We start from the raw sequence: 26,563 nt of genomic DNA, 5'->3' as shown, positions 1-26,563 counted from the left end.
ATCATATGGTACATTATAAAATGTTGTCTTACAAAGTGCCATATAATGAAACCACCTTCGCTGACATCACTAGGATAAAATCAGGGAGTCCGCCGCTCGTGGTCTCGCGGTAGCGTTCTCGCTTCCCGAGCCCGGGGTCCCGGGTTCGATTCCCGGCGGGGTCAGGGATTTTCACCTGCCTCGAGATGACTGGGTGTTTGTGTTGTCCTCATCATTTCATCATCATCCAGGAAAGTGGCGAAATTGGACTGAGCAAAGATTGGATAATTGTACGGGCGCTGATAACCACGCAGTTGAGCGCCCCACAAACCAAACATCATCATCATCATCAAAATCAGGGAGCCAGCAGGACCTGAAGGTAGAAGAATATTTATCATGGACTGCACATCATTATATGCTTGCATTTTATAGCTTTCTTTCTTGTAATCTATGATAGTTGCATTCGAAGAGAATATGCTCCATTACAAAATTTGTACTTACAAAATGTCAGTGTTAAAACCAACAGTTCTCAGATTGTTAAGATAAAATCAGGGCCCAGTGGGGAGTGAAAGAACCAGGATGTGAGTTCTGTGCATCATTAGATGATTAACATTTTTCTTATATTTTAAACTTTATGTACATTTGGGAGTTAGTGTGCATAACAAATAAAACTGCAAGCAACATGACCTTGTCATTGGATCTGGTCAGCAGATCTCATTGACCAGTGAGTAACTCTAAGAGTTTCTGGTTATCTCTGGTACAACTGAAGAATGTGCCAAGGAAGTCGAAGGCCAAATGGGGCAAGCAAGCAGTCATGTGACCAAAGCAGAGCTGGCAAGTAGAGAAGTTACTGAGAAGGGTATTCGGAAAAGATATCAATAAATAAAAGTAAAAATAGTCACACTCATTTGACAGAAAAGAGCAAATGGACTGTCTCACTGTGTGTTGTGGTACACTTTACATGTGATGTGGATCTGCACTTTCTATGAAACTAGTATTGGATTTGTAAACGTGAACTATATTATGTTTAGATACATTGGTGTTGTTCAGTGGTTGGGTGCCATGCTTAAAATTGATATCTTTAGGGTTTGTGACCAGGTCAAATCTGGGATTTATTTCTGACGCTTATTTTGCTGCTTTCACTTCTGCTAAGAGACACCGAGGTTTGGAATCCATGTTAAGTTGGTTAAGATAGTTTTAAGGTTGGAAGAAGGCAAGTGTATACAGGAGACAACAGGACCATGCCAAGGAAAGAACCATAGTGGACAAATTGGCCTTCAGGATGAGGATATCTTTACTTTCTCATATATCAGAAATATCATATGTGTAGCTGTAGTTTTAAAAGGTGGAGAAGCAAAAATCCCCTTCACACATTTTTCCAATGTAATTATTTTTTAGTCAGTGCAAATTCAGTGTCAACAAAACTTTTTCATTCAGTGTGGTTGGACAGAACCAATAATGAATGAATGAGTCATTACCATTCAGGCTGTTATTTATTTATATGTTTCCTTTGTTTCACCACTAGTTTTGTGTTTTTAAGAAATGTGTGTGAATTCCTAAGGGACCAAACTGCTGAGGTCATCAGTCCCTAGACTTACACACTACTTAAACTGCCTTAAACTAACTTATGCTAAAAACAACACACACACAAATGCCCGAGGGAGGACTCGAAGCTCCGGCAGGAGGGGCCGCGCAATCCATGACATGGCGCCTCATACCACATGGCCACTCAGCGCGGCCACGTTTTTAAGATGTTATCCAATGATAATCTACAAAAATAACCATATGTACAAGGGTTGGAACTTAAATAGTGGCAACTACTTATTAACAATTGATACAAAAGAGTTACATGTTTGCACCTGTTACTGTCCTTGAAAGTAGTTACCAGCATTATGTAGAACCTGTTGCTGGTGATGTGGAAGGTGTAGTATACTATTAGCAGAGCCTGTTCTGTTGATGGTGCAAATGGAGCGGTCTAAAGTTATGGTGATTCTCGTGTACGACTGTGATGGTGTTATCCTAATGCATTATGTTCCTCCATGGCAGACTGTCAGTGCACAGTATTACTGTTCGGTTTTGGAGCATAACCTGCGACCAGCTTTGCGAAAGAATCGGTGACACTTTCTGCGCAACCCACCCATCATATTGCACGACGATGCACAGTCGCATACAGCGCAAGCTGTGGCTGCTATGTTCGGTCGATGGGACTGGGAAGTACTGTACCATCCACCACACTCCCCGGACTTAAGTCCTGGTGAGTTTGATTTGATTCCAAAGATGAGGGAACCACTTTGTGGCATTCACTTCAGAAGTGTTCCAGAGATTCGACAGGCAGTAGACCACTCCATTCGCACCATCAACAGAACAGGCTCTGCTAATGGTATACTACGCCTCACACATTACTGGCAACGGGTTCTACACAATGCTGGTGACTACTTTGAAGGACAGTAATAGGTGCAAACATGTACTTCATTTGTATCAGTTGTGAATAAATAGTTGCTACTATTTAAGTTCCTTTGTCAAGGAAAAGTTGAAATAAATAGTACGAGTGAAGAGAAAGAGGGAAAAAAAAAAAGAAAAAATGCTGCAGTCATTAAGTGAATGGTTGTGGTTCCCTCAGTGAAGAAGTTGTATGCTGTGAATTTGCTATCTTTTTATGCCTATGACAACTTTACTAGATAATAACTGGGCAATGGCTTTAAAAGCTGAAACTAGTTGTGAAATGATGGAAAAGTTAAATAAATAATACCCTGAATGGAAAAAAAAATTTGAGTAAGTATGTGGTTGTGGCTACCATCAGTGAAAAGGACCAATAATTATTGTTTTATTTTACATTAAAAAATGCATGTTTAATTGTTGTTATTTTCCCTGCTTTCTGTTACTTTAATTTCAGCTGTGATCTTCAGTTTCTTCCTCTGTAAAAGCTACTTATCTCCTACTGAACATAAGTGGCTTTGTATATCATTTCCTAATATGGCTTTTTATGTTCTAATCAGAGAGCTGCATCAAACCAGTCTCAGGACTGAAAACCATAACAACAACAACAACAACAACATTAACATTTTAATCTTGTGCATCCAAATGACAGCTGTAGATGTTAAACAATTTCTCTTTTTTTTGTCTGAAACTTGCACAAATATGGTAATTTATGGAAATTTTTGTACTTCCTGTCTAACCAGAAGAAGTTGGTCTCATGAGCAAACTTACATCAAAGCTCTCTGGCTCTGGAAAATTCACTTGATGACTGGCACTTCTTGTCATGCAATGTTTGTGCAATTGGAGCATAATTACAAAGTGATTATCATAAATTTCTAACATTTAGTAACAGAAAATATACATGACTACCTAATTATTATCGGTAGATGCTTATCTCTGCTGTACGTGATATTGATGATGCACAGTGTAGCTAACATGTTAAAACAAACCTTCACATGATGATCTGGTGCAATGGTACATATTCTCTGCCTTATATTTCACAGTGGTCTGTGGAGTATAGATGTAGATGCTATGGATGGGTCCCAATCAAAATTCCATCAAATGTGCAACACAAAAAGCTTAGAACTTTTTGTAGGTTATTGTCTGCAGACGTTAAATAATTTGGAAGAAGCATCTTTGTGCTATCAGCTGCACAATTTTATGTTTATTCTCTACTGGTTTTGAAGCTTACAAGAGAACGATTATAAAATATACACAAGCATCATAGGAAATGGGGGAATTAAAAAAAGGACATTTTTAAACTGTAATACATAAACATTGTGAATCAATGGATCAACCACACATTTCTGTCTTATGTAAGCCATACAAGCATAGAACATATTTAATTGTCATGATAGCCTGCCTTAACACAATCTATATAAAAACACTGTGCCCCTGCACAATATTTGGTGATAACTCCACACTTAATTATTGACACATTATAACTGTCAAAGGTACAAAGACTATGTGAATGTCAAAGAGGTCAAATTGAAACACGCATACCGTGTGAATGCCTAGGAGACTGCAGATGTTTTTTGGTCTAGCCAAAGATTATAGTTGACGGAAATAATGTGGCATCCTTTCTCTGAATAACAACATAAATACATAACCTGATATAACGTGGTACATTGACTTTAGTGTTATAGAAATTTACAAGAAGCTATTTATCTGCTCTAAACATTGTGAAAGAAGTCAAGTGAAGGACTGCGATGGAATAGAACACAAAAAACTCTTATATTACATGATAATTCCAATGAAGTTGTTATGTATTTAGATCAAAAAAGACAATAAAAGTACGAGAAGTGTTGGAGCCAGGTGTGGAAACCAACCATTCAACCTGTCAAACATTAAAATTATGTTAAAGTGTCATCAAATCTTATTAAAGTATTATTTGGCCCTTGTGGGGCTCTAAAAGCTCTACAAAATGATCTCTGCTTAGTGCATGTAGACAAGTGGTCATACCTCTGGATATATCTGTCTAGATGTTATGGTTATTAATTTACATATGAGGAAGTGGAGGTAGAAAATGCAGTTTATTTATTATATAATAGTGCATTTTGATAAAAAGTCCACAAATAAAGTACTCCCAAGGAATGAAAATAATACTCTCCCATGTGATGTTTAATTAACAACCTTAAGTGGTAGGTTCTGTAAATCCCAAGAACACGATGACCTCAAGTGACAGATGCCATAAAACCTAGAACTCAAGTAATGGATGGTGTAGTCCCAAGTACACTATGATCTATATCTTAAATAATTTGTTTACACTATAAATGGTAAGTGTCTGTTTACATGGTATTTAGACTGAGCAATAGGTAATTTCTCAGTATCTGGATGGCCCAATCATGGTGTCAGGTCTGTAGAACTAAGACCTCAGGGGAAGGGAGGTTGGGAGGCCTTGATGATATTACCCTTCAGTAACGGAGTGCATTCCTGTAAAATCATGGGTAGTAATTGACCAGTTGATAATTGTAGTACCTAGGTAGTGAAGTAATATGTATCTCTATTTTTGTTTCATTCTTTTGACAAGACAAGACATAACTGTCAACAGCCACATGAAACTTATATCTTTGGAGTTGTACGACAAATTTTTGGGTAAAACAAGTGATATCACATTAAGCTGAGGTTCATACAATCATTGATTAAAAAGATATGTGTAAACTATCTCATATTGAGGCTCAGCCACAATGCTAGGTAAACCAGCGATACATCAAGTCACATAAGATCCCATCATAGGTTATAAAAATATACAGGTGTAAGTGCGTCATCAATTGTATATAAGGGTAGGAATATGAGAATTCTTTTTGACACATATACAAAATAGTATATATATATATATATATATGTCTGCTTGTGTCTGTATGTGTGGATGGATATGTGCGTGTGTGCGAGTGTATACCTGTCCTTTTTTCCCTCTAAGGTAAGTCTTTCCGCTCCCGGGATTGGAATGACTCCTTACCCTCTCCCTTTAAACCCACTTCCTTTCGTCTTCCCCTCTCCTTCCCTCTTTCCTGATGAGGCAACAGTTTGTTGCGAAAGCTTGAATTTTGTGTGTATGTTTGTGTTTGTTTGTGTGTCTATCGACCAGCCAGCGCTTTCGTTCGGTAAGTCACCTCATCTTTGTTTTTATATATAATTTTTCCCACGTGGAATGTTTCCCTCTATTATTTTTATTAGAAGGAAACATTCCACGTAGGAAAAATATATCTAAAAACAAAGATGATGTGACTTACCAAATGAAAGTGCTGGCAGGTCGACAGACAGCTTGTGTGCATGCTAAATTGAGATCATTTTGTAGAGCTTTGCTGTCACTTACGGTTCCCACAATGGCCAAATAGTACTTTAACAAGATTTGGTTGTCACTTTAACACAATTTTAAAGTTTGTCAGGTTGAATGGTTCATTTCTATGCCTGGCACGAATGCTTCTCATGTTTTTTATTCTTTTTTTTGATCTGCATACATAATAACTTCATTGGGAAGTATCACACGGTAACCTCCATTACTATCCTTTGACTTCTTTCACAATGTTTAGTGTAGATAAATACCTTATTTTTAATTTCTGTAACACTAAAGCTAATATACCACATTATATCATGTTATATATCTATGTTGTCATTCAGAGAAGGGATGCCGTGTTATTTCTGTATTTGTGACAACTGTAATCTTTGGCTGGACAAGAGAATGTTGGCAATCTTTTAGGCATCCATACTGTGTATGTGTGTCAACTTCGTCTCTTTGACATTCACATGGTATTTGTACCTTTGACAGGTACAATGTCTCAGTTATTATGTGTGGAGTTATCACAAAATGTGCAGTACTGTTATTGTACCAAGGTACAGAGTGTTTATATGGAATGTATTAAGGCAGACTATTACGACAATTAAATATGTTCCACATTTGTATGGCTCATATATGATATAAATGTATGGTTGAAATCAAATGATGGAAAGTATTGATAGGAATATCAACAATGTAGGAAAAGCTAGATTGCTACTTTTATTAAAGTCACATCAAGTTGTAGACTGGCACGATTACACTCACATATAGCTTTGAGGGGGGGGGGGGGTTTGGGGGGGGGGGGGGGGGGGAGGGAAAGGCAAGCACACATGACCTCCAACTCCAGCATCTCGAGTTGGTGGTCATGTGTGCATGAGGTGTGCTCACGTGTGTGTGTGTGTGTGTGTGTGTGTGTGTGTGTGTGTGTGTGTGTGTGTGTCTCTCTCTCTCTCTCTCTCTCTCTCTCTCTCTCTCTCTACTGACGACAAAAGCTGTGGCCAAAAGCTACACTAGTGTCCAAAATTAAAGCAACAGGCTGCTGCTGTTTCACTGTCCTGCATCTGATTCACAATATAATCATGTAAACTGTCAACAAATGTCATTACGATTGTGTTTTGCACAGCAGATGGCATTTCGATCAATGGACAGCCATGCCAGGAATGATGTCAGGATACCTATCAAGTGGAGTAGTGTTTGCAGGGTAGTCTCACATCCACAGTGGCTGTGTACACAGTTACAGATGGTGTAGTATGCCACAGAGAAGACACCTACTGGCTCTCAGCAGTGGAGGGCCATAGGAAGAATGGAAGCAGGAGAGTCACAAACTGATGTGGCTTGATGGCTTAATGTGAAATGTTTTGTTGTTTCTTGGAAGGGATGACAGTTTATAGAGGCAGAAACTGTATCCCAGAGACAAGGACAGGACTGACCACATGGGACATCAGAAGGAATGGACCGTTATTTGGCCGTAAGGGAGACCCGCTGTCTGTTTACCTCTGGCGTGTCTTCACAGAAGGGAACATCTAGAGTGGAGCCGTCAACATGCCACATGGACGGTCGAAGGGTGGGCCAATGTTCTTTTCACAGATGAGTTCCGATTTGGTGTGGGGAGTGATTCTTGACAGATTCGCATCTGTGGCATGGAACGTGATTTCTGGACCTTCATTGTGGAAAGAGACTGATATCTAGGAGGATCCATAATGGTGTGGTCAGGTATTATGAAATTGTACAGGTGAATCAGCAAAATTTAGGCAAATCATGCACCACTTCCACATTGTCATTAATATGTCCCAGTGAATAATGGTGTGCTTGCAAGTATCTACCCAAAGCACTCCCATTGTTGCCATCTGCATTCTCCTTATGACTTCCAGCAAAATAGCCTCCCCTTTCCCCAAAGCAGAATTTGTCACAGTACAGACACACTATCTTTTGTACACCACATCCATATAAATACTAACTTTATCAACTGTTCTACGGTGTGATCTACTGATCAAATGTTCTATGGTCTAACCCATACCCACATTAACTTTTTAAAGAAAATAATCAGCTTTTGAAGTCCATAGACCAAAAGTTTTGACGCAAAGGTATTACAGACATTGGCTGTGAATGGACATTGATTGAAACCAGTGGGGAAAGCTGAAAATTTGTGCCAGACTGGGATTTGAACGTGACTCTCCTGCTTACTAGGCACATGCTCTGACCACTAAGCTATGGGGACACAGTGGTCATCACAACTGCGTGGACACCTTCCACCAGACCGAAATTCTCAACTTACCCACACACTACTAATGTAGTGCCACTTGCCCATTATCCTCATTACTCACAGCATTTTGCTGACTCCTGTAATAGTTAGAGCCTGATGTGTATCTGCACTGATGAGATCATTGACCATCTCACCTTAATGCTGCAAGTAATGAGGATAATGGGCAAGTGGCACTTCATTAGTAGTGTGTGGATAAAAATTGAGACTTTAGGTGTGACGGAAGGCTTGGAAGTCTTGCTGGGCCAGTCAGTGTGGTTGCAATGACCACTGTGTAGGGATGGCTTAGTGGTCAGAGCATCTACCCAGTAAGCAGGAGACCCATGTTCAGATCCCAGTCTGGCACAAAATTTCCAACTTTCTGTATTGATTTCAGTCAATGCCTGCTTGCAGTCAGTGTCTGTAAGTCCATTGTGTCTTAATTCATACTGGCTGCTGGATCAGATCAAAAAGGTGATAGCACAGACACTATATATATAGCTACATACACAATTGTCGAAAATAGACAACGGACACACACACACACACACACACACACACACACACACACACACACACAAAAAAAAAAAAAAAATCCCTGGCAGCTGAAGCCAGACTTCGAGCTGCAGTGCATGATGGGAGAGGCAACTGGATGGTGGTAAGAAAGAGGCTCGGGTGGGGAGGGGAAGGGATAGAAGGGATACTCACCAGGTGGTGGTGCAAGAACACACATACAGGTTTTAAACTTTGCAAACTCCTGGATGACATTTCTGAACTCTGTCCCTTTTTCTTAAGTCCACTAGTTCTTTTCCTTCACCACTCTTCCTTCCCCTTCAACCCTTCTGCCACAAGAAGGAGCCACTGGTTCTAAAAGTTTGCAAACTTTAATACCTGTGTATGTGCATACTTCTACCGCCATGTGGTTAGTAGATTTTTTTTTTATCAATCAAATTACATTAAATTTTTAAGGTTTGCATCAGAAGGTGGAATGACCTGAAGCATGTCATGAATGAACAGTAATAAATTTATTTTGTGATCTGTGTGAAAACTACATTTTAATGTCTGTACTCTACCAGTTTTGGAGCCTACATTAAATTGTCAGAGGAAGACAACAGTGTACCACTTGCAATAGGGCCGTGCCTAGTAAAGATTTATAGTGTTCAAACCAACCTTCAAATTAATGACAGCATTTCCTTTTTTTACTCTAATAATGGCATTGCAATACAGTCATGCCATCTACAATAAATGAAGATCAGTGAAGAGAATTACCAAACAAGGGACTGGGGAAGAAGTCATAAAGACCGATACTGTTTTTATTCTGAAGAGAGGAAGATATTTTGAATAGTAATTTTTCCTAAGTTAAAGAGGAAATGTGTTGATTTAATGAGATAGATATAATGGAAGGAAACATTCCACGTGGGAAAAATTATATATAAAAACAAAGATGAGGTGACTTACCGAACAAAAGCGCTGGCAGGTCGATAGACACACAAACAAACACATACATACACACAAAATCCAAGCTTTCGCAACAAACTGTTACCTCATCAGGAAAGAGGGAAGGAGAGGGGAAGACGAAAGGAAGTGGGTTTTAAGGGAGAGGGTAAGGAGTCATTCCAATCCCGGGAGCGGAAAGACTTACCTTAGGGGGAAAAAAGGACAGGTATACACTCGCACACACGCACATATCCATCCACACATGCAGACACAAGCAGACATATTTAAAGACCAATATGTCTGCTTGTGTCTGTATGTGTGGATGGATATGTGCGTGTGTGCGAGTGTATACCTGTCCTTTTTTCCCCCTAAGGTAAGTCTTTCCGCTCCCGGGATTGGAATGACTCCTTACCCTCTCCCTTAAAACCCACTTCCTTTCGTCTTCCCCTCTCCTTCCCTCTTTCCTGATGAGGCAACAGTTTGTTGCGAAAGCTTGAATTTTGTGTGTATGTTTGTGTGTCTATCGACCTGCCAGCGCTTTTGTTCGGTAAGTCACCTCATCTTTGTTTTTATATATAATGAGATAGATAGATAGATAGATAGATAGATAGATAGAGAGAGAGAGAGAGAGAGAGAGAGAGAGAGAGAGAGAGAGAGAGAGATGGAATAGACAGACAGACAGACAGATTGAAGGGGGGGGGGGGGGGGAGGGGGAAAGGAGGCCATATTTTAAATGAACTGAAATTCATTCCACATCCCCTTTTCAGATGTCTCTTGTAAGTAAAACTTTGTGTAGTGTTTTATTATATTGCAATAGAACAGTAACATGCTGTGACCCATAAAGTGCAATGGTGTTACATGTGTGATATATCATTAAAGTATGGTTGGAAGTGAAGAACAATTAGCTACTTGTTACAGACACAGAACAGGCACACGTTTCACTAACACACTCCTGATAGGACATTGTTCTCAGATGTGTGGTATTTTAGTCTTGTTAGAGGGTGCACCAGATTTTGATATTTGTGGGATACCCATCCCAGTATCTGATATTTTAAAGAAAGTGTGTTTCATTTCCTGAGGGCAGTGGCAACTTGTAATGCTCCCTCAGTATGTCCAGAAGTTGACACTGTTGTGATAGACATAAGTTTTCACAGTGGTATTTTTACTGTATTGCATAGCTGGTGACTCATAATAATCTACCAGACTCTATAGTCTTGTTATTGTTCTTGTATTTTTCTCTTTCTCTTTGCTGTTTCAGGATAATTTTTTTTCTATATATGCATACGTAATTTTAGTACAAGTTATGTCATATGTCAAAATTGAGTTCGCTCAATTTAATCCATGAACCATAAGATATTTTGGGTTACATATGCAGGAGGGCTGCCTGTAGCGTAGATATTGAGAACTTTTGAGATAAATATTCAACAAACCAGCTGTCTTGTATTAAGTCTGTCAACATTTGTTTCAGCATGGACTACTGTGATGAGGCAGGTACTGATCCACCAACACCCCCAATGGGCGACACCCAGCTGCAGCAAGCTAACAAGCTTTATCAAGTTGCCGCCTTTACAACAAAGAAGTTTTATTTGGAAGGTGTTTCATTATATACAGATGAATTTCCCTCCCAAGCTAGGACATTTTCTCGATCTGTAATGTCATCGTCAACAAGTTCCACGCCAGAATCCAAGGTTTGTATCGTTTCAGGATTTTATTTTACCATTTCAGTCAAATTTTGTTCCATTCAATCCATTTCTGCTGTGAGATGCAGATGAAACAGATAAATAACTGTTGCCTGAAATGAAAACCCTATAGTTATCAAAATTCAGCAGCAAAATGCATAAATGCTTTGTGAGATATTGTGACCTTTTTTTTTGCATTAAAAAACTGATGTTAATCCTGGCCACTGTATGTATTAATTGTATACTGCCTTATGTGTTCCAGCTTTACGACATTCTCAAAGGTTCAAAATGTCTATAGCACATTCTTAGTAAGATGAAACTGAATTTGTCAAATGTGGATAAATAGTATCTGCCCTACATTACTTGATGACATCTGAATGCAAAATGACTGGACCAATTTATCTAATCACTAAAAGGCTTATGTAAATTATAATATGACAGAAAAACCGCACAAAGTCACAGTTTTTTCCTTTCTTATCTTGTTGACTGCATCACAAGGCATTTCAAGAACCTATGCCTTCTGTGTCCCTCAGACAATACTAAAGTTATAACAGTATTTTTTCAGGATTTGCCTGCCCCTGATACTTCCACTGTAGTTTCGATGTTCCTTTTCTTTCTTTTTCTCCTATCCACATTAAAGTATAATTTAATAATTTGTTCTCATTTAATGCTACAGTGTATTTGTAGAAAAAGAGAAACTTTCCTTAGCACAACCGGTTTGTGATGAGCATCAAACTTCTTCCATTTTTGTGTTCAGAAAAATTACAGGTGAACTTGACATATTTTAGCAAAATTTTCAATACTTTTAGGCATTTGTTAAAAGCTGTGTGGCTTCAGACATGCATATAATTGCTACAGAAATTTTTTTCAATGTATCTTGATCGCAAAATGAACAGCAATACTGTTAGTGTATCATTCAGCTCACGCAGAGTGGTGACTGGCTTGGATCACCCAAATAACCACATGTACTGTTCCACAGGTAGAAGAGAGGGGCATTTCTTTGAGAGATTCCCTTCCCTCTTTCTCCCTGGCTTGTCTAGCTCCAAAAAGTGGTTAGTAGCAGTGTTGTCAGGTTTTGGGCGATTCTCTGGAATTTGGGTATTTTGAGAGCTTAGGGGCTTTAATAAGCCACATATTACATGGTTAGATGCCACTTCATAATTCTAAACTTGTGGGTATTTCAAGGGTATTTTTGTCAGAGTTGGAGGGTAAAAAAGATATTTCAGATTGGGAACATGGGTTAGCAGTGTCTTTTGTTCTGCTGTTTATTTACCCTGCCATCTTTCTGCTGATAGCAATGCTCTCTTCAAGTGTTTTGGTGTTAAAGAAAAAGATCTGTTGCTTAATTTTTCCACTGGTAAGTGCATTTTTTTGTGTTATATTTTTAATAAACACCATAAAAGCTCATTAAGTTGCTAATCTTTTTGTAATGCTTCTTCTGAAACACATTTTTTTAAGCCTAATGTATGACCTCATGGTAGACCACTACTCCTGTAATATTAATTAACTAATTACTTAATTAATTAATTACTTAATTACTTAATTGACTAGATAAAATCTATGCACCAAGTAGTGGAAGAACACACACATAAAAGACGGTTGTAATTGGCAAGCTTTTGAAGCCAGTGGCTCCTTCTTCAGGCAGAAGCATTGAATAGGAAGGAAAAGGACTGGAGACGTCTAGGAAAAGGGGTAGGTTTCAGGAAAGCCACCCAGAACTGCGGCTCGGGGGAGACTTACTGTACGGGATGAGAAGGAAAGACTGATTGTGATTGTTGGGGACTGCATTGGATGAGATTTGAAAACCTGAAACCTTAAAGGTGGAAGACAGGGTAACCTGCTGACAGAGATTACTGCTTAAATCTCATGCATGAGTTAATAAGAGTGAAAAGCTGAGTGCATTTTATGTAACAGAGGTGGGATTCTACCCCCAGACACCAGTTTCTCAGAACCCTGTTGGTGGGAACTAGCACTACAACATGTCCTTTGTTCCTCACTACTCACTTGGCCTTAATTTACATTAATTTCTTCACTGTAACTACTCTTTGTTTCACTCCTTTGTAGTTTTATAATCTTTCATTGTCTTTCCCATCTATTTTTCACCTCCCCCCCCCCCTCCCACCTCTGATACGTACAATGCACTTAAGCAGTAATCTCTGTCAGCATGTTACCCCGTCTTCCAACTTCATGCTCTCTGGTTTTCAAATCTCGTCCGATGCAGCCCCCAACAATCAGTCTTCCCTTCTCATCCCATGCAGTAAGTCTCCCTTGAGCCACGGTTCTGTGTGACTTTCCTGAAACCTATCCCTTTTCCTAGACCTCTCCAGTCCTTTTCCTTCACCTCTCTACCTTCCCATTCAATGCTGATGCCTGAAGAAGGAGACACTGGGTCTGAAAGCCAATTACAACCGTCTTTTATGTGTGTGTTCTGTCACCACTTAGTGAGTAGATTTTTTGTCTATAGAATTAATTTTGTCAATAATTGATTGTTTTTGTAATTAATTAATTAATTTTGTTCTGTTGGCTGACATTTTAAAAATTTGTGGTTTTTTTATTAATTTATTTTATTTTTTGTTCCTAGTCCTTGACTATTTTTATGTATATAAATTGCAGTGACATAGATTCCTGATAATCACCTGCGGAAGAATAGAGAAATTATGTCTATCTTTGGTACAAAAAAAAAAAAAAAAAAAAAAATACCGTGGTGCAACAATTTTTTTAAAAAAATGAGTGTATTCATATGGAATGGCCCAAAGTTGACTTTATATTATCTGATAATGTTTCTAAACAGATTTTTCGCCAGGAATATTGTCTCAATTTAAATGATATGATGCCATGTGGAATGATTCTAATAGGATGAAAATTTTATGAAATCTTTTGGAGAATCCTTGGATTTTTTTCTGACCAATTCTGTACATACCATGTTTGTGGTGACTTTTGTCCATTAGGTTCATATTAGCCCTATTGCATCATATTTTTCATACCTTCATCTATGGTTTGGCTTTGTGTGTTCTGTAGCTTATTGCTCTGGTATGGGACTTTAATTTGCTTATTGAATGTTTTATTCTGAACCACAAACTACTTATATTGCAAAGTAATTTTCTTTGTTGGCAGTCTTCTTCAGATTATGTGCTATCACACTGTACATACATCTGCACTATGATTTGCACCTCTGTCTTTCTCTTGGATATCTCTTAGCATCCTTCTGTGTTATAAAGCATCTTATTTAAAAACTTCTTCCTTCTTCTTCAGTGGTGCCAGACCTTGTATCATCAGTTAAACTCATCATGTTTATTATATACTATCTGACAAACCCTGCATTTCCTGGGTATTCATTTTGCAAATTTTCAATTAGGAGCAAAAACGAAAAATGAACAGTGTTTGTCATGTAAATTGTAAAAACTCCGTTTCCACATATTTCTGAAAACACCTTTGAACCTATGAAACAGTCGTACAAAAAAATATGTATAATGTACAAATGTATCGGTACAACTGCTTCACCTGTCTACAAGGTGATTTTGTAACCGTGTCCATGGCGACGCCTATTTTGTAACCGTGTCCATGGCGACGCCTCTTCATAACTCTATAGGCAGCTGTTTTTTTCGCCTACAGCCATTTGCAGTTCGCAGTCGAAAGCTGCCAAAAGCGCTGCCAGGCGTCAGGAATTTCCTTAGATTGACTCGACTTTCCTTAAGTTGACTTGACTATAGAAGTTTCTTAGCAGTAAAGAATAAATATTTTAAAACTTCATTCGTGATCCGGCATTTTTTCATGCGTCTCAGTGTGTATTATGTCATATCTTCTGAACTGTGTGTGATACCATGATGTAATTTTGTAGACACGTTTGGTGACGTGTATGAATCCTGTATGTGAAATTTATTGTGAATAGAATTAGTAGCACATAAGTAATATATTTAACTGTCCTGCATGGTGCGGCATTTTTTCACAGATCTCATTGTTTATGAAGTCATATCTTGTGAAATGTGATAGGTAGATAGTTCGTTTGGTTGAAATTGGTTCAGTGGTTTAGGAGGAGATGAGTAACATACACATGTTCTCACATACATGCGCGCGCGCGCGCGCGCGCGCGCGCACAGACACACACACACACACACACACACACACACACACACACACACACACACACACACACACACACACACACATTTTTAATAATATGTTTGAATATTGCCCTTTGCTTTCTAGAAATTCCTCACTCTGTGGCACACCTCCCCCCTCTGATGGTGTTGCATACTTTGATTGCCCCACAACTAACAATACATGGGAGACTGATGCAGTGGTAGTACATATGACAAACTTTCTACACTATTAGTAGCTAAATAAACTTTTAAAATTTGTGGTGCTTCAACACACAACATACCACTTCCAAAAAAAGATGTACACTGTGTTAAATGCATTGATGCCATGTGGTACACTGAGACTTTCAACGTCAATTATAAATTATGGTCGTAGGCTTTCAGCTGAATTTAGAAGTGTCCAGTGTGCCAATACTGTTCATTGAGGAGTATTTACAGTTTGCACATTGTGTGTCTGTACCAGGGTTCAGTGTCTGACAATAATATCAGGAGTGACAGCAAACAAGAAATGATGCTGCTCGCAAAGACTGCAGCACTTGAGGGGCTGCCTTGTTACTGACAGTGATAACACTGTTGGCCAAATAATAAGCACCACGCGTCCTTGATCATGTAAGGCTGGCAAATGCTAATTATCATCAGCTCATTTTCTGCTTGCCTCTGCCCCTGGGTATTGAGAGCACTCATTAGACCTATTAGTTGATTATTCCTGTTATTTTTGGGCTTCATATGTACTTTTATGGGGCTACTTGTGTACTGGCTGTTTGCTTACCTCAGCTTGGTGCATTAACGAGTAGTAGAGGAAGTGGGGAACTAGGGAAGGAATGGATTTCTGGGAGGTGTTGCTGTGCTGTGAAGTTATTCCACACACAATGGCAATAAAATAACTGTTCCACGCACAAGGAATTCAGACTTCTTTACCTACTTGTAGGAAGGGTTTGTACTTGTATTAACACTGTGAGTAGCCAATTGTAGGCTACACTTTACCTTCTGCAGTTACTCAACAGAAAAAAGTTATATTTATTAGAGAAAAAAAATAGAAAAAGTTAATTGATGCCTTTTATATATCTGAAATTGACGTACCAGAATCATGTCGATTATGTTTAAGTTAACTCCTAGCTATTTGCAAAGGGTGTCTTAAAAATGAAGTAGAACCATGAATAATGGGCTGAAACATGTGCATGCATTCCCACCAATGTGTGTGTGCATGCGCGCACACGCGTGCGCTTACACACACACACACACACACACACACACACACACACACACACACACACACACACACACACAAATTTTAGAAAGAACACATTACACTTCTGCAGCTTGTCACTCCAAGAAGTAATTTAACAAAGGCCTAAACAGAATTTGAAAGGATGGAGTATATGGCAAGGAAAGCAATCATGAGGTGAGCCAACATCATGTGGAAAAGCTGCTCGCATGTTGATATGTCTCTTCACATACTGTATTTGGCAGCATATAAGCCACACTTTTTTTCCTTTGAAAACAGGCCAAAAACTGGATGCGTCATACACGCCGATAGGAAGTTAAGGTATCTGTAAGCTCCATTTCTTCAAAATTTGTTTGGGATTGAAACAATTCATTGTTATCTTCCTTGTGAATTTTGAGCATTCCAGTTGTGTTGAGCTCAGTTGCCCCCCCATGAACCATGGACCTAGCCGTTGGTGGGGTGGCGAGCATGCCTGAGTGATACTAGCTGTACTATAGGTGCAACCATGACAGAGGGATGTCTGTTGAGGAGCCAGACAAACATATGATTCCTGAAGAGAAGAAGCAACATTTTCAATAGTTGCAGGGACAACAGCATAGATGATTGACTGATCTGGCCTTGTAACATCAACCAAAACAACCTTGCTTTCCTGACACTGCGAACAGCTAATAACAAGGGGAAACTACAGCCATAATTTTTGCAGAGACCATGAAGCTTTACTGTATGGTTAAATGATGATAGTGTCCTCTTGGGTAAAATATTCTGAAGATAAAAATAGTCCCCCATTGGGATCTCTGGGCAGGGACTACTCAGGAGGATGTCATCATCAGGAGAAACAAAACTGACATTCTATGGATTGGAGCTTGGAACGTTAGATCCCTTAGCCACAGAGGTAGGTTAGAAAATTTAAAAAGGGAAATGGATAGGTTGAAGTTAGATATAGTAGGGATCAATGAAATCTGGTGGCAGGATGAACAGGACTTCTAGTCAGGTGAATACAGGGTTATAAATACAAAGTCAAGTAGAGGTAATGCAGGAGTGGGTTTAATAATGAATAAGAAAATAGCAATGCCGGTAAGCTACTACGAACAGCATAGTGAATGCATTATCATGCCTAAGACAGACACAAAGCCAACACCCACCACAGTAGTACGAGTTTATGTGCCAACTACCTCCGCAGACAATGAAGAGTTTGAAGAAATGTATCATGAGATAAAAGAAATTATGTGGATAGTTAAGGGAGATGAAAATTTAATCACGATAATGTTAGAAGCTGAAGAAAGGAATTAAAATTTGTGTCACAGGTGGAACTTACCACAGCTGGGACTTGAACCCGGGTTTCCTTGGGTACTAGGCAGGTGCACTAGCCATTACAGCAGCACAGCAGTATAGCTAACACGGCTGCTTGGGCTACCCTAGTCCACCTCCCTAACACAAGCTTCAGTTCACGTCTTCAGCTTATTTACCCCTTCTAAAATCGTCACTATTGCCGAGGCTCTCCGGTATTGGAATAGCACCCCAGCCTGGGACATAAGGGGAAATCCTACCTATCTCTCAGTCATTGGTAATCTATAGATCTGATACAATTAAATTTTCTTGGAGACATGTGTGTCTCAAATTTATCCTCAAAAATGTTAGAAGCTGAAGAAATGAATTAAAATTTGTGCCACTTCTGTGACTTGAACCCTGGTCTCCTTGCTTACTAGGTCAATGTGCTAGCCATTACACCACCACAGCAGTGTAACTAAAACAGTTGCACGGACTGCTCTAGTCCAATGCTCTTCCTAAGACAAACTTCAGTTCACATATTCAGCTGATTTTCCCCTTCTTAAATTGTCACAACTACCAGGGCTCTCTGGTTTTGCAGCTGTGTTAGCTATACTGCCGTGGCAGTCTAATGGGTAGCACGCTGACCTAGTAAGCAAGGAGACCAGGGTTCAAGTCACAGAAGTGGCACAAATTTTAATTCATTTCTTCAGCTTCTAACTTTACCAAGGATAAATCGAAGAGGACATAGATGGAGAGGAGGTGGGAGATATCATACTGCGAGAAGAATTTGATGGAGCACTGAAAGGCCTAAGTCGAAACAAGGCCCCAGGAGTAGATGACATTCTGTCAGAATTACTGATAGCCTGGGTAGAGCCAGCCATGACAAAACTCTTTCCATCTCATATGCAAGATGTAAGAGACAGGTAAAATACCCTCAGATGTCAAAAAGAATGTAATAATTCCAATCCCAAAGAAAGCAGCTATTGACAGGCATTAAAATTACCAGGCAGTCAGTTTAATAAAAGGAAAAAATTTCCAGAGAGATGTAGGTACATGCGATACAGCATTGACCCTATGATTTATCTTAGAAGATAGGTTAAGGACCGGCAAACCTATATTTCTAGCATTTGTAGGTTAGAGAAAACTTTTGACAATGCTGACTGGAATATTTTCTTGGAAATTATGAAGGGAACAGGGGCGAAATACAGGTAGGGAAAGGCTATTTACAACTTGTACAGATACCAGATGGCTGTTATAAGAACCAAAGGGCACGAAAGGGAAGCAGTGGTTGAGAAGAGAGTGAGACAAGGCTGTAGCCTGTCCCCAAAGTTATTTAGTTTGTACATAGAGCAAGCAGTAAAGGAAAGCAAAGAAAAATTTGGAGTAGGAATTAAGGTTCAAGGAGAAGAAATAAAAGCATTAAGGCTTGCTGCCGATGTTGTAATTCTGTCAGAGACAGTAAAGGACATGGAAGAGCAGTTGAATAGAATGGACAGTGTCTTGAAAGGAGGATATAAGATGAACATCAACAAAATCAGAATAAGGGTAATGGAATGTAGTTAAATTACATCAGGTGTTGCTGAGGAAAATAGATTCAGAAATGAGACACTTAAAGTAGTATATGAGTTTTGCTATTTGGACAGCATAATAACTGATGATGGCTGAAATAGAGAGGATGTAAAATGTAGACTGACAATGACAAGATAGGCATTTCTTAAATTTGTTAACATCAAATATAGACTTAAGTTTTAGAAAGTCATTTCTCAAGCTAATTGTCTGGAATGTAGCCATGTATGGAAGTGAAACATGGACGATAAACAGTTTAGACAGGAAGAGAATAGAAGCTTTTGAAATGTGGTGTTACAGAAGAATGCTGAAGATTGGATGGGTAGATCACATTACTAATGAAGAGGTACTAAACAAAATTGGGGAGAAAAGAAATTTGTGGCATAACCTGACTAGAAGAAGGGATCGGTTGATAGGACACTTTCTAAGGCATCAAGGGATCACCAGTTTAATATCGGAGGGAAGTGAGTGGGGTAAAATTACAGAGGGAGACCAAGAGATGAATACAGTAAGCAGATTCAGAAGGATGTAGGCTGCAGCAGTTACTGTGAGATGAAAGGACTTGCACAGGATAGAGCAGCATGGAGAGATGCTTCAAACCAGTCTTCGGACTGAAGACCACAACACACCGAGTTCAGTCGATGGACATGTGCCTTCATTAATGGCTTTTATATTATTTGTTCAAGCTTCAGTTATTGTTGTGTTTAGTGTGGCAGTCCACTTGTGTCATACCTAAGTTGTAGTTTTATTTGCAACCTATGACTGAGAAACGCATTGCTGTGCCACAGCATTTAAGTTGCACGTGATTCCATACGGTAAAAAGCATGGAAATAGGGCTGCAGAAAGGCATTTTGAGCTACCTCCAACTGAAAAAATGATAATAACTTTGCAGAATCAGGAAAATGATTTAAAGAAAGCACCTCGCAATAAACATAATCTGATGAGTGGAATTGGAACTCTTAAATAGACAAAAATTGAAGGAGAAATCAATACTTCTATTTTAGAGAACACACAAGTGGGAATTTCAGTTTCTACAAAAAATGATCATTCATCAAGAGAAAACGATATCCACTAACAAAGGGATTGCTGACTTTTACTGAATCAACATTATGAAGTTCAGAATATATGAAGAGGTATTGGCTTTGTATGTCAATGAAGACAAAGATATCACAGAAGATGGCAGCTGAGTACAAAGAACAAATTGTTGAATTTCATCAATTTGTCATTAACACAAGGAAAAGAGAAAACTTTGAACTTTCACAAACTGAAAACATGGAAGAGACTTCACTGGTCTTTGATGTGCCTTCTAACAACACTGCGGATTCCACGAGCACCAAAAGCATTTTTGCCAAAACCTCAGGCAGTACAGAGTCGTTTTAGCTTGCTGTTCTGATGGGACAAAATTGCCACCACTTCTGATTTTTAGAAGAAAGGTGCTTCCTAAGGAATAATTGGCAAACGGAGTATTCATTCATGTACGCAATGAAGGCTGGCTGGATGGAGAGGGAATGAGGTTTTGGATAGATAAGATGTGGTCTAGGCCACCTGGAGACGGAATGTATTGAAGACTCAGTTAGCTGTAATTCTAGAAGAGCTTCAACCATTAAATGTATGTATCAACAAACCATTTAAGGGGCTTAATAAAGGGAACAGAACGGATGGGTGCAGTCTACAGATTTTGAAACTACACTGTCATGAAGGAGCAACACATCTAGCATTTCTCAAGTTTGTGAGTGGATCAAAGCTTCATAGGTCTCCATAAAAATCGAAACTGTGATGAAATTGTTTAAGAAGTGTGGAATTAGTAGTGCACTGCATCCTCAGTATCCAGAGGATAATTTGTTGTATGAGGATTCATATTCTGTTATGGCAGCTTCAAGTATTCTTCCTTTAGCTTTGTAGATGAATTTTGCAGATTTGAAATTGATCACATTTACTTATTTATGTGGCCTAGATATATGATGTACACACATCAAAAAATGTTTTGCATCACCACGGTTCCGATAACTCCTGAAGATAGACGTTGACTATGGATATTGTATCACCGACACAGTCCCTTTGACTGTTCAGACATGTCACTAAACCTGCCCAAAGATGTAAACAACCATGCATGAGAAGTGTCTATTAGATGGAGAGGGGTCCGACAGCCAATCAGTTCCAGTCATTTCACCAGGAAGAAGGTACACGGTTCGTGTTGTCTGTATTTCAACCATCCCTAGACAGTCAATACTGAGGTTCAATTGTATCTGCATTGTTACTTTGTGCCAGAAAGGGCTCTCAACAAGTGAAGTGTCCAGGTGTCTTGGAGTGAACCAAAGCGAAGTTGTTTGGCTTGGAGGAACCCTGACAGCAATGCCACCATGCTGTAATGCTTTTTGTGCAGCCACAGGACGTTGTGTTATGAATCAAATTGTGAGCAATATGCTGCCTGATGTACAACTTCACTCCCCATGTCCATGATGAGGTCCATCTGTGCAACCACGACACCATGCAGTGTGGTACCGATTTGCCCAGCAGCATGCCAAATGGACAGGATTGGCATCACATTCTCTTCATCAGTGAGTGTAGCATATGCCTTCAACCAGACAATCGTCGGAGATGTGTTTGGAGGTCAGGCTGAATGCCTTAGATGCACTGCCCAGCGAGTGCAACAAGGTGAGGGTTTCCTGCTGTTGGGGGGGGGGGGGGGGTGTCATTATGTGGGATCGACTTACGCCACTGGTGGTCATGGAAGGCACCGTAACAGCTGTACAATACGTGAATGCCATCCTTCGACCGATAGTGCAACCATACCGGCAGCATATTGGCCGGGCATTCGTCTTCATGGACGACGATTCGTGCCCCCATCATGCACATCTTGTGAATGACTTTCTTCAGGATAGCGACATCGTTTGATTAGAGTGGCCAGCATGTTCTCCAGACATGAATCTTTTATGCTAATGCAGGTTATACATTGGCAAATACGGTACTTTCAGCAACATCATTGATTGAAGATCGTCATAGTCCAGCAGAAAAGTAACACCTAAATAGTGATATCTGTTAGTGCAAATGAGGATTGCACATTCATGAGATTGTGCCAATAACATCTGCAGTTAGCATGATAAAGTGCTTAAGCTGCAGGAACATAACAAGGACCAGATGTTTCACCTGCTTCCGCAACAGCAACAAGTGGCCCTTCCACCACGTATCACAATGTTGCATCCACCAACATTTCTGAAAGTTTTTACCCTTCTCCACGAAGCATGAAGAAAATGCAATCTGAAATACAAGTAAACCAACAATTTTTTTAAAGAATTGAATTCCTGTCTGTAAAACAACTTCAAATTTATAACTACTTTACAGATTAATTAATGTTTTAAATATTTTATTAAGCATGTAACTGATAAAAAGTGTAGAAAAGGTTTGAAATTATGCTGAAAGTGTGTTGGACTTCACTAAGTGCTCTCGTAATCAAATACTGGATGAGTAAAGTCTGTGTGTTTGTGTGGTGTCAGTTACACTGCCCCCATATGCACACATGGTTTCTAACTATAGTACTTGTCTTATTGTGTTAAACGTTTAACATAATATTATATCTCTTAATTATGACACTATTCTTTTTTTTTTAATTCAGTCAGTAATTCATGGAATATTGAAAATGAGATTCTTGTTGCCCTTGGATGCTGTTAGATAGGCAACCTGTAACTGTTTTAGGTTTCTGGCTAGTTGCTTAGTAACCCAGACATGTAAAATTTTTCAAAAGGAAGTTTTATACTTGAGGCATGTGCCCAGTATTTTACCAGCAGAATAACACTTGACAATTACTTTCTTCCATGATATACTAACATACTGAATTCCAAACATATTTAAGAAAAAATTAAGGATCACACAGTAATTATTTCCCGTTCTGGTGAAATTTCACCATTCTTGAACCTGTTATCCTGGAAAGAAACTAAGTTTGAATTGGCCGTGCATTTCAAGCACTCCAAAGATATTTGTGTACTACCTACACCTAATGTGATTTTGAACATTTCCCAGCATAATGAGTATTCCTTAAGATTTCAGGTTGGGACCTGGAGGACATCAACATCTTCCCATGATATTTCATCTAACGACATTTCAGCCATCTTCATATGGAAAACCCACCTCCTCCTCTTCTTCTTCTTCTTCCACTTCTTCTTCTTCCACTTCTTCTTCTTCTACTTCTTCTACGTGAAACATAGATGCTTATCCAGGTTGTCCTCAGAGTCCCTTCCAATGCCATTTACCAGTTTCAATGAGTTGATGGAAAGGTGGGAGAATTACATGCGTAAGTTCTATCTGCACTGCCAGGTAAGGTGTATCGTTGATTCAGTTGACAAGGCTGCCTTGTTGTTGTCTAGCAGTGTGGGTTTATACAATGTTGTCCAAAATTTGAAGCCCTCCACTGAGCCCAAGAAAATTCCCCTTGATGAGCTTTGTTGGTTGCTTGCACAGTAGTTTGGACATGAAACCCATGTGGTGGCAGTGTGGTTGCAGTTTAACCAACACTACAAGCACCTTGGGCAGTTGTGTGTGCCCTAGATTGCCAATTTGCTGAGCCTCTCGTGCAAGTGTCATTTTCAGTGTCCAAAATGTTCTACCTCTTATGCAGACTCGCTAATTGAGGATGTGATTATAAGATTATCTCCTGATCTCAAGGTTCAGTCTATGGCCTTGTCTGACCCTTCTGATAGTTGGCAGGAGGGTCAATTGGGTGCATTTGGTAAACAACCTCCAGTGTCACGCAGGATATCCCAGATGGCCTTGCTTCCTGCTGAGTCACTATGTGTTGCCAACATTTTATTTTCTGGTGCAGTGGTGTCGCAGTACAGCCCCTCCTTGCCTGTGCTGAGCTTGGTGAGTTCACGCTGCTCCCAGCATTGTAATTCCCACAAGTGTCGTTTTTCAGGTCCTCGATTTTGTTCCTCTTCTGTACGTTGGGCGAGCTGGCGGTCCTTTTCCGATTGTTATTTGTTACATGTTCGCCATGACTGCTCACACACACCAGGAATGTGTGGGGTATGCCAGCTGATTGATCATTTGCAACTATTTGATGTGCCTTGATTTAGTCATCATATGCCCCTGTGTTTTCATTGGACTCTGGGGCTGTCTCCGATGTCCCACAAATATTTTGCTGATGTTAGTAGTGGATGGGCAGCTGGTCAAATTTCAGGTGACATGGGAGAGATGGTCAGCTTTGTTAACTTAGATAAGAACAGGCTGTTGGGCTGTCTGGAGCTGCAATGGCCTCTCCATCAGGTTGTGTTGTATAGTAAACAGCACATTCCTTTGTGAGGGCAGTTCTTCTTGTCCACGCGTTACAAGAGGTGGAATGGCAATTTACCTTGTTGGTGGTCAATTCACTGTTGGCCCAAAATATCTTTGGACTCAATGCTTTTTCTGTTCTTGGCTGCCAGATCATTGACAAAGTGCATTTTGTGTATCAGTGTGTTCCATTTCATAATTTTGGACTCCTTGCAGCAGCCCCACAGCCTGCTGTATCCACCTTTATACCATGTTTTTAATGCAAAAACTCTTTCTTCATTAGAAAACATCTTCAAAACAGGTTAGAATCAAGAATAAACAATGTGAGAGATGTTCGATTTAATAGTAGTATGCTCTGGTGTTTGTATCAGTAATTATCTGAAAAAAAAATAGCAATGAACTCTGGTGTTTCAAACTATAATTATCACAAACGAGCAGGATTACCTTAATGTTTTCAGTGGGTAGTGACTTTTGACCCACCCTGTATTTTGAAATACACCACTCTCAGTTAATATGTCTGCTAATGGTTCTACAGTAAATGTTGCTCTACCTCTGATATTAACTCCCGGTATCTTATCGGCATCCCATTGAATATTTATTAGGTACTCCCGTTATAATTTGAACAATATTATGAAAACAATAGATTGCTACTCACCATAAAGATGACATGTTGAGTTTCAGACAGGCATGCTGAAAAGACTGTTACACACTGAGTTTTCAGCCAAACCCTTCTTCAAAAAGAAAAGAAAACACACATACATTCTAACAAGCAAGTAGAGTGCAATTGTGGTCGCAGCCGCCAGTGTGTGCTGTTATGTGTGTGTAAGGTGTACAGGGTGCAGCACTTAAATCCGGACAAATGAAACTTTTTAAAAGCAAATTTATTAAAATAAAATAAAAATGAAAATAAAAATTGTTTTGCGTATAAATAGTGGTATCTTTCAAGAGTTAACATCACATGATGTAACACCCTTCAGCTGAAATGACCAGCACCAATCTTGTCCTGAAGCACTTGCATGCACTTTTTAAACCAGCGCTGTCCATATTTGTGAACACTGCTTCAATAGCAGTGCATTGAGGTGCAACATTAGGGTGCCTTAACGTATTGGTAGCTCTTTCAACTATGCTCCAAACATTGTAGTTGAGGGGCTTCAAATCTGGCCCATTAGGGGGCCAAACTCCTTCGATGAGGACATGTCAACATTATCCAAGAGGCAGTTTGGGACTAAATGGCTCGTATGAGGTCCTCGTTTGCCATCCAACACATTGTTTGCTTCCTGACGTTCAATACTGTTGTCAGTATCCTTAGCAATTGCCCTGGCTCCATGTAAATCAGCTCTTGAGCCTTTTCGACGACTGCTGCAGTTCGTGACAAGTGATTGCTTGAATGAGGTTTCCTCAATGGGTTAGCAGAACTTTCCCCAGACTTCTCTGAAGCATCATACTTGACCACAGTATTGTAAACAGTTGAACTCGGGTATCTGAAGAATTGAACTTTTTCAGGGGGCTAACGCCTAGTGCTAAGACTTTCTATAATCGCGGCTGTTCATTTGTACTCCACACTTGTCCCTAACGTTTTGGCAATTTTGAGGTTCTGACTGTTTACCAGATGCCTGTGGCTTTCAAGAAGGCCAGTCGCAACCTCTGGTGTAAATACGATATGGGGGAAGTTAAAATTGAAATTTATCTGAATTTAAGTGCTGCACCCTGTACTTACTTGCTTGTGTGAATGTATGTATGTTTTCTTTTCTTCTCTGAAGGAGGCTTTGGTTGAAAGCTCAGTGTATAACAGTCTTTTCATTGTGCCTGTCTGCAGCTCAGCATGTCATCTTTATGGTGAGTAGTGATCTATCCTTTTTATAATATTGTTGATACTCCTGTCTGAACTTTCCTTTATAATTTTAGATAGTTCATCATGTGTCGCAGCGTACATGAGAGTAAAATTTTTTGATCTGACTCTAGTCTCGTATTGGCTGGCTGATTTTCATTATACATATTCATCAACTGCTGTGCTATGTTTGAGAAATAACGGTTGAAAGCACTAGGCACTTTTCT

At 39.5% G+C, this 26,563-nt stretch overlaps 1 protein-coding gene across 1 annotated transcript in view; it reads left to right on the top strand.

Moving 5' to 3' along the window:
• LOC126482334 (autophagy-related protein 2 homolog A) overlaps window positions 1-26,563 on the top strand; it is a 485,244-nt gene that overhangs the window by 77,497 nt on the left and 381,184 nt on the right. Inside the window, exon 5 of the mRNA XM_050106397.1 lies at window positions 10,876-11,095. Within this exon, the coding sequence (XP_049962354.1) occupies window positions 10,876-11,095 (220 nt within the window). The remainder of the gene's footprint in view (window positions 1-10,875; window positions 11,096-26,563) is intronic.

Source organism: Schistocerca serialis, chromosome 5 (assembly GCF_023864345.2).
Source record: "Schistocerca serialis cubense isolate TAMUIC-IGC-003099 chromosome 5, iqSchSeri2.2, whole genome shotgun sequence".
Lineage (NCBI taxonomy): Eukaryota > Metazoa > Arthropoda > Insecta > Orthoptera > Acrididae > Schistocerca > Schistocerca serialis.
Note: the sequence above shows the minus strand (reverse complement) of the source record. Positions and strands in the feature narration are given on the sequence as shown.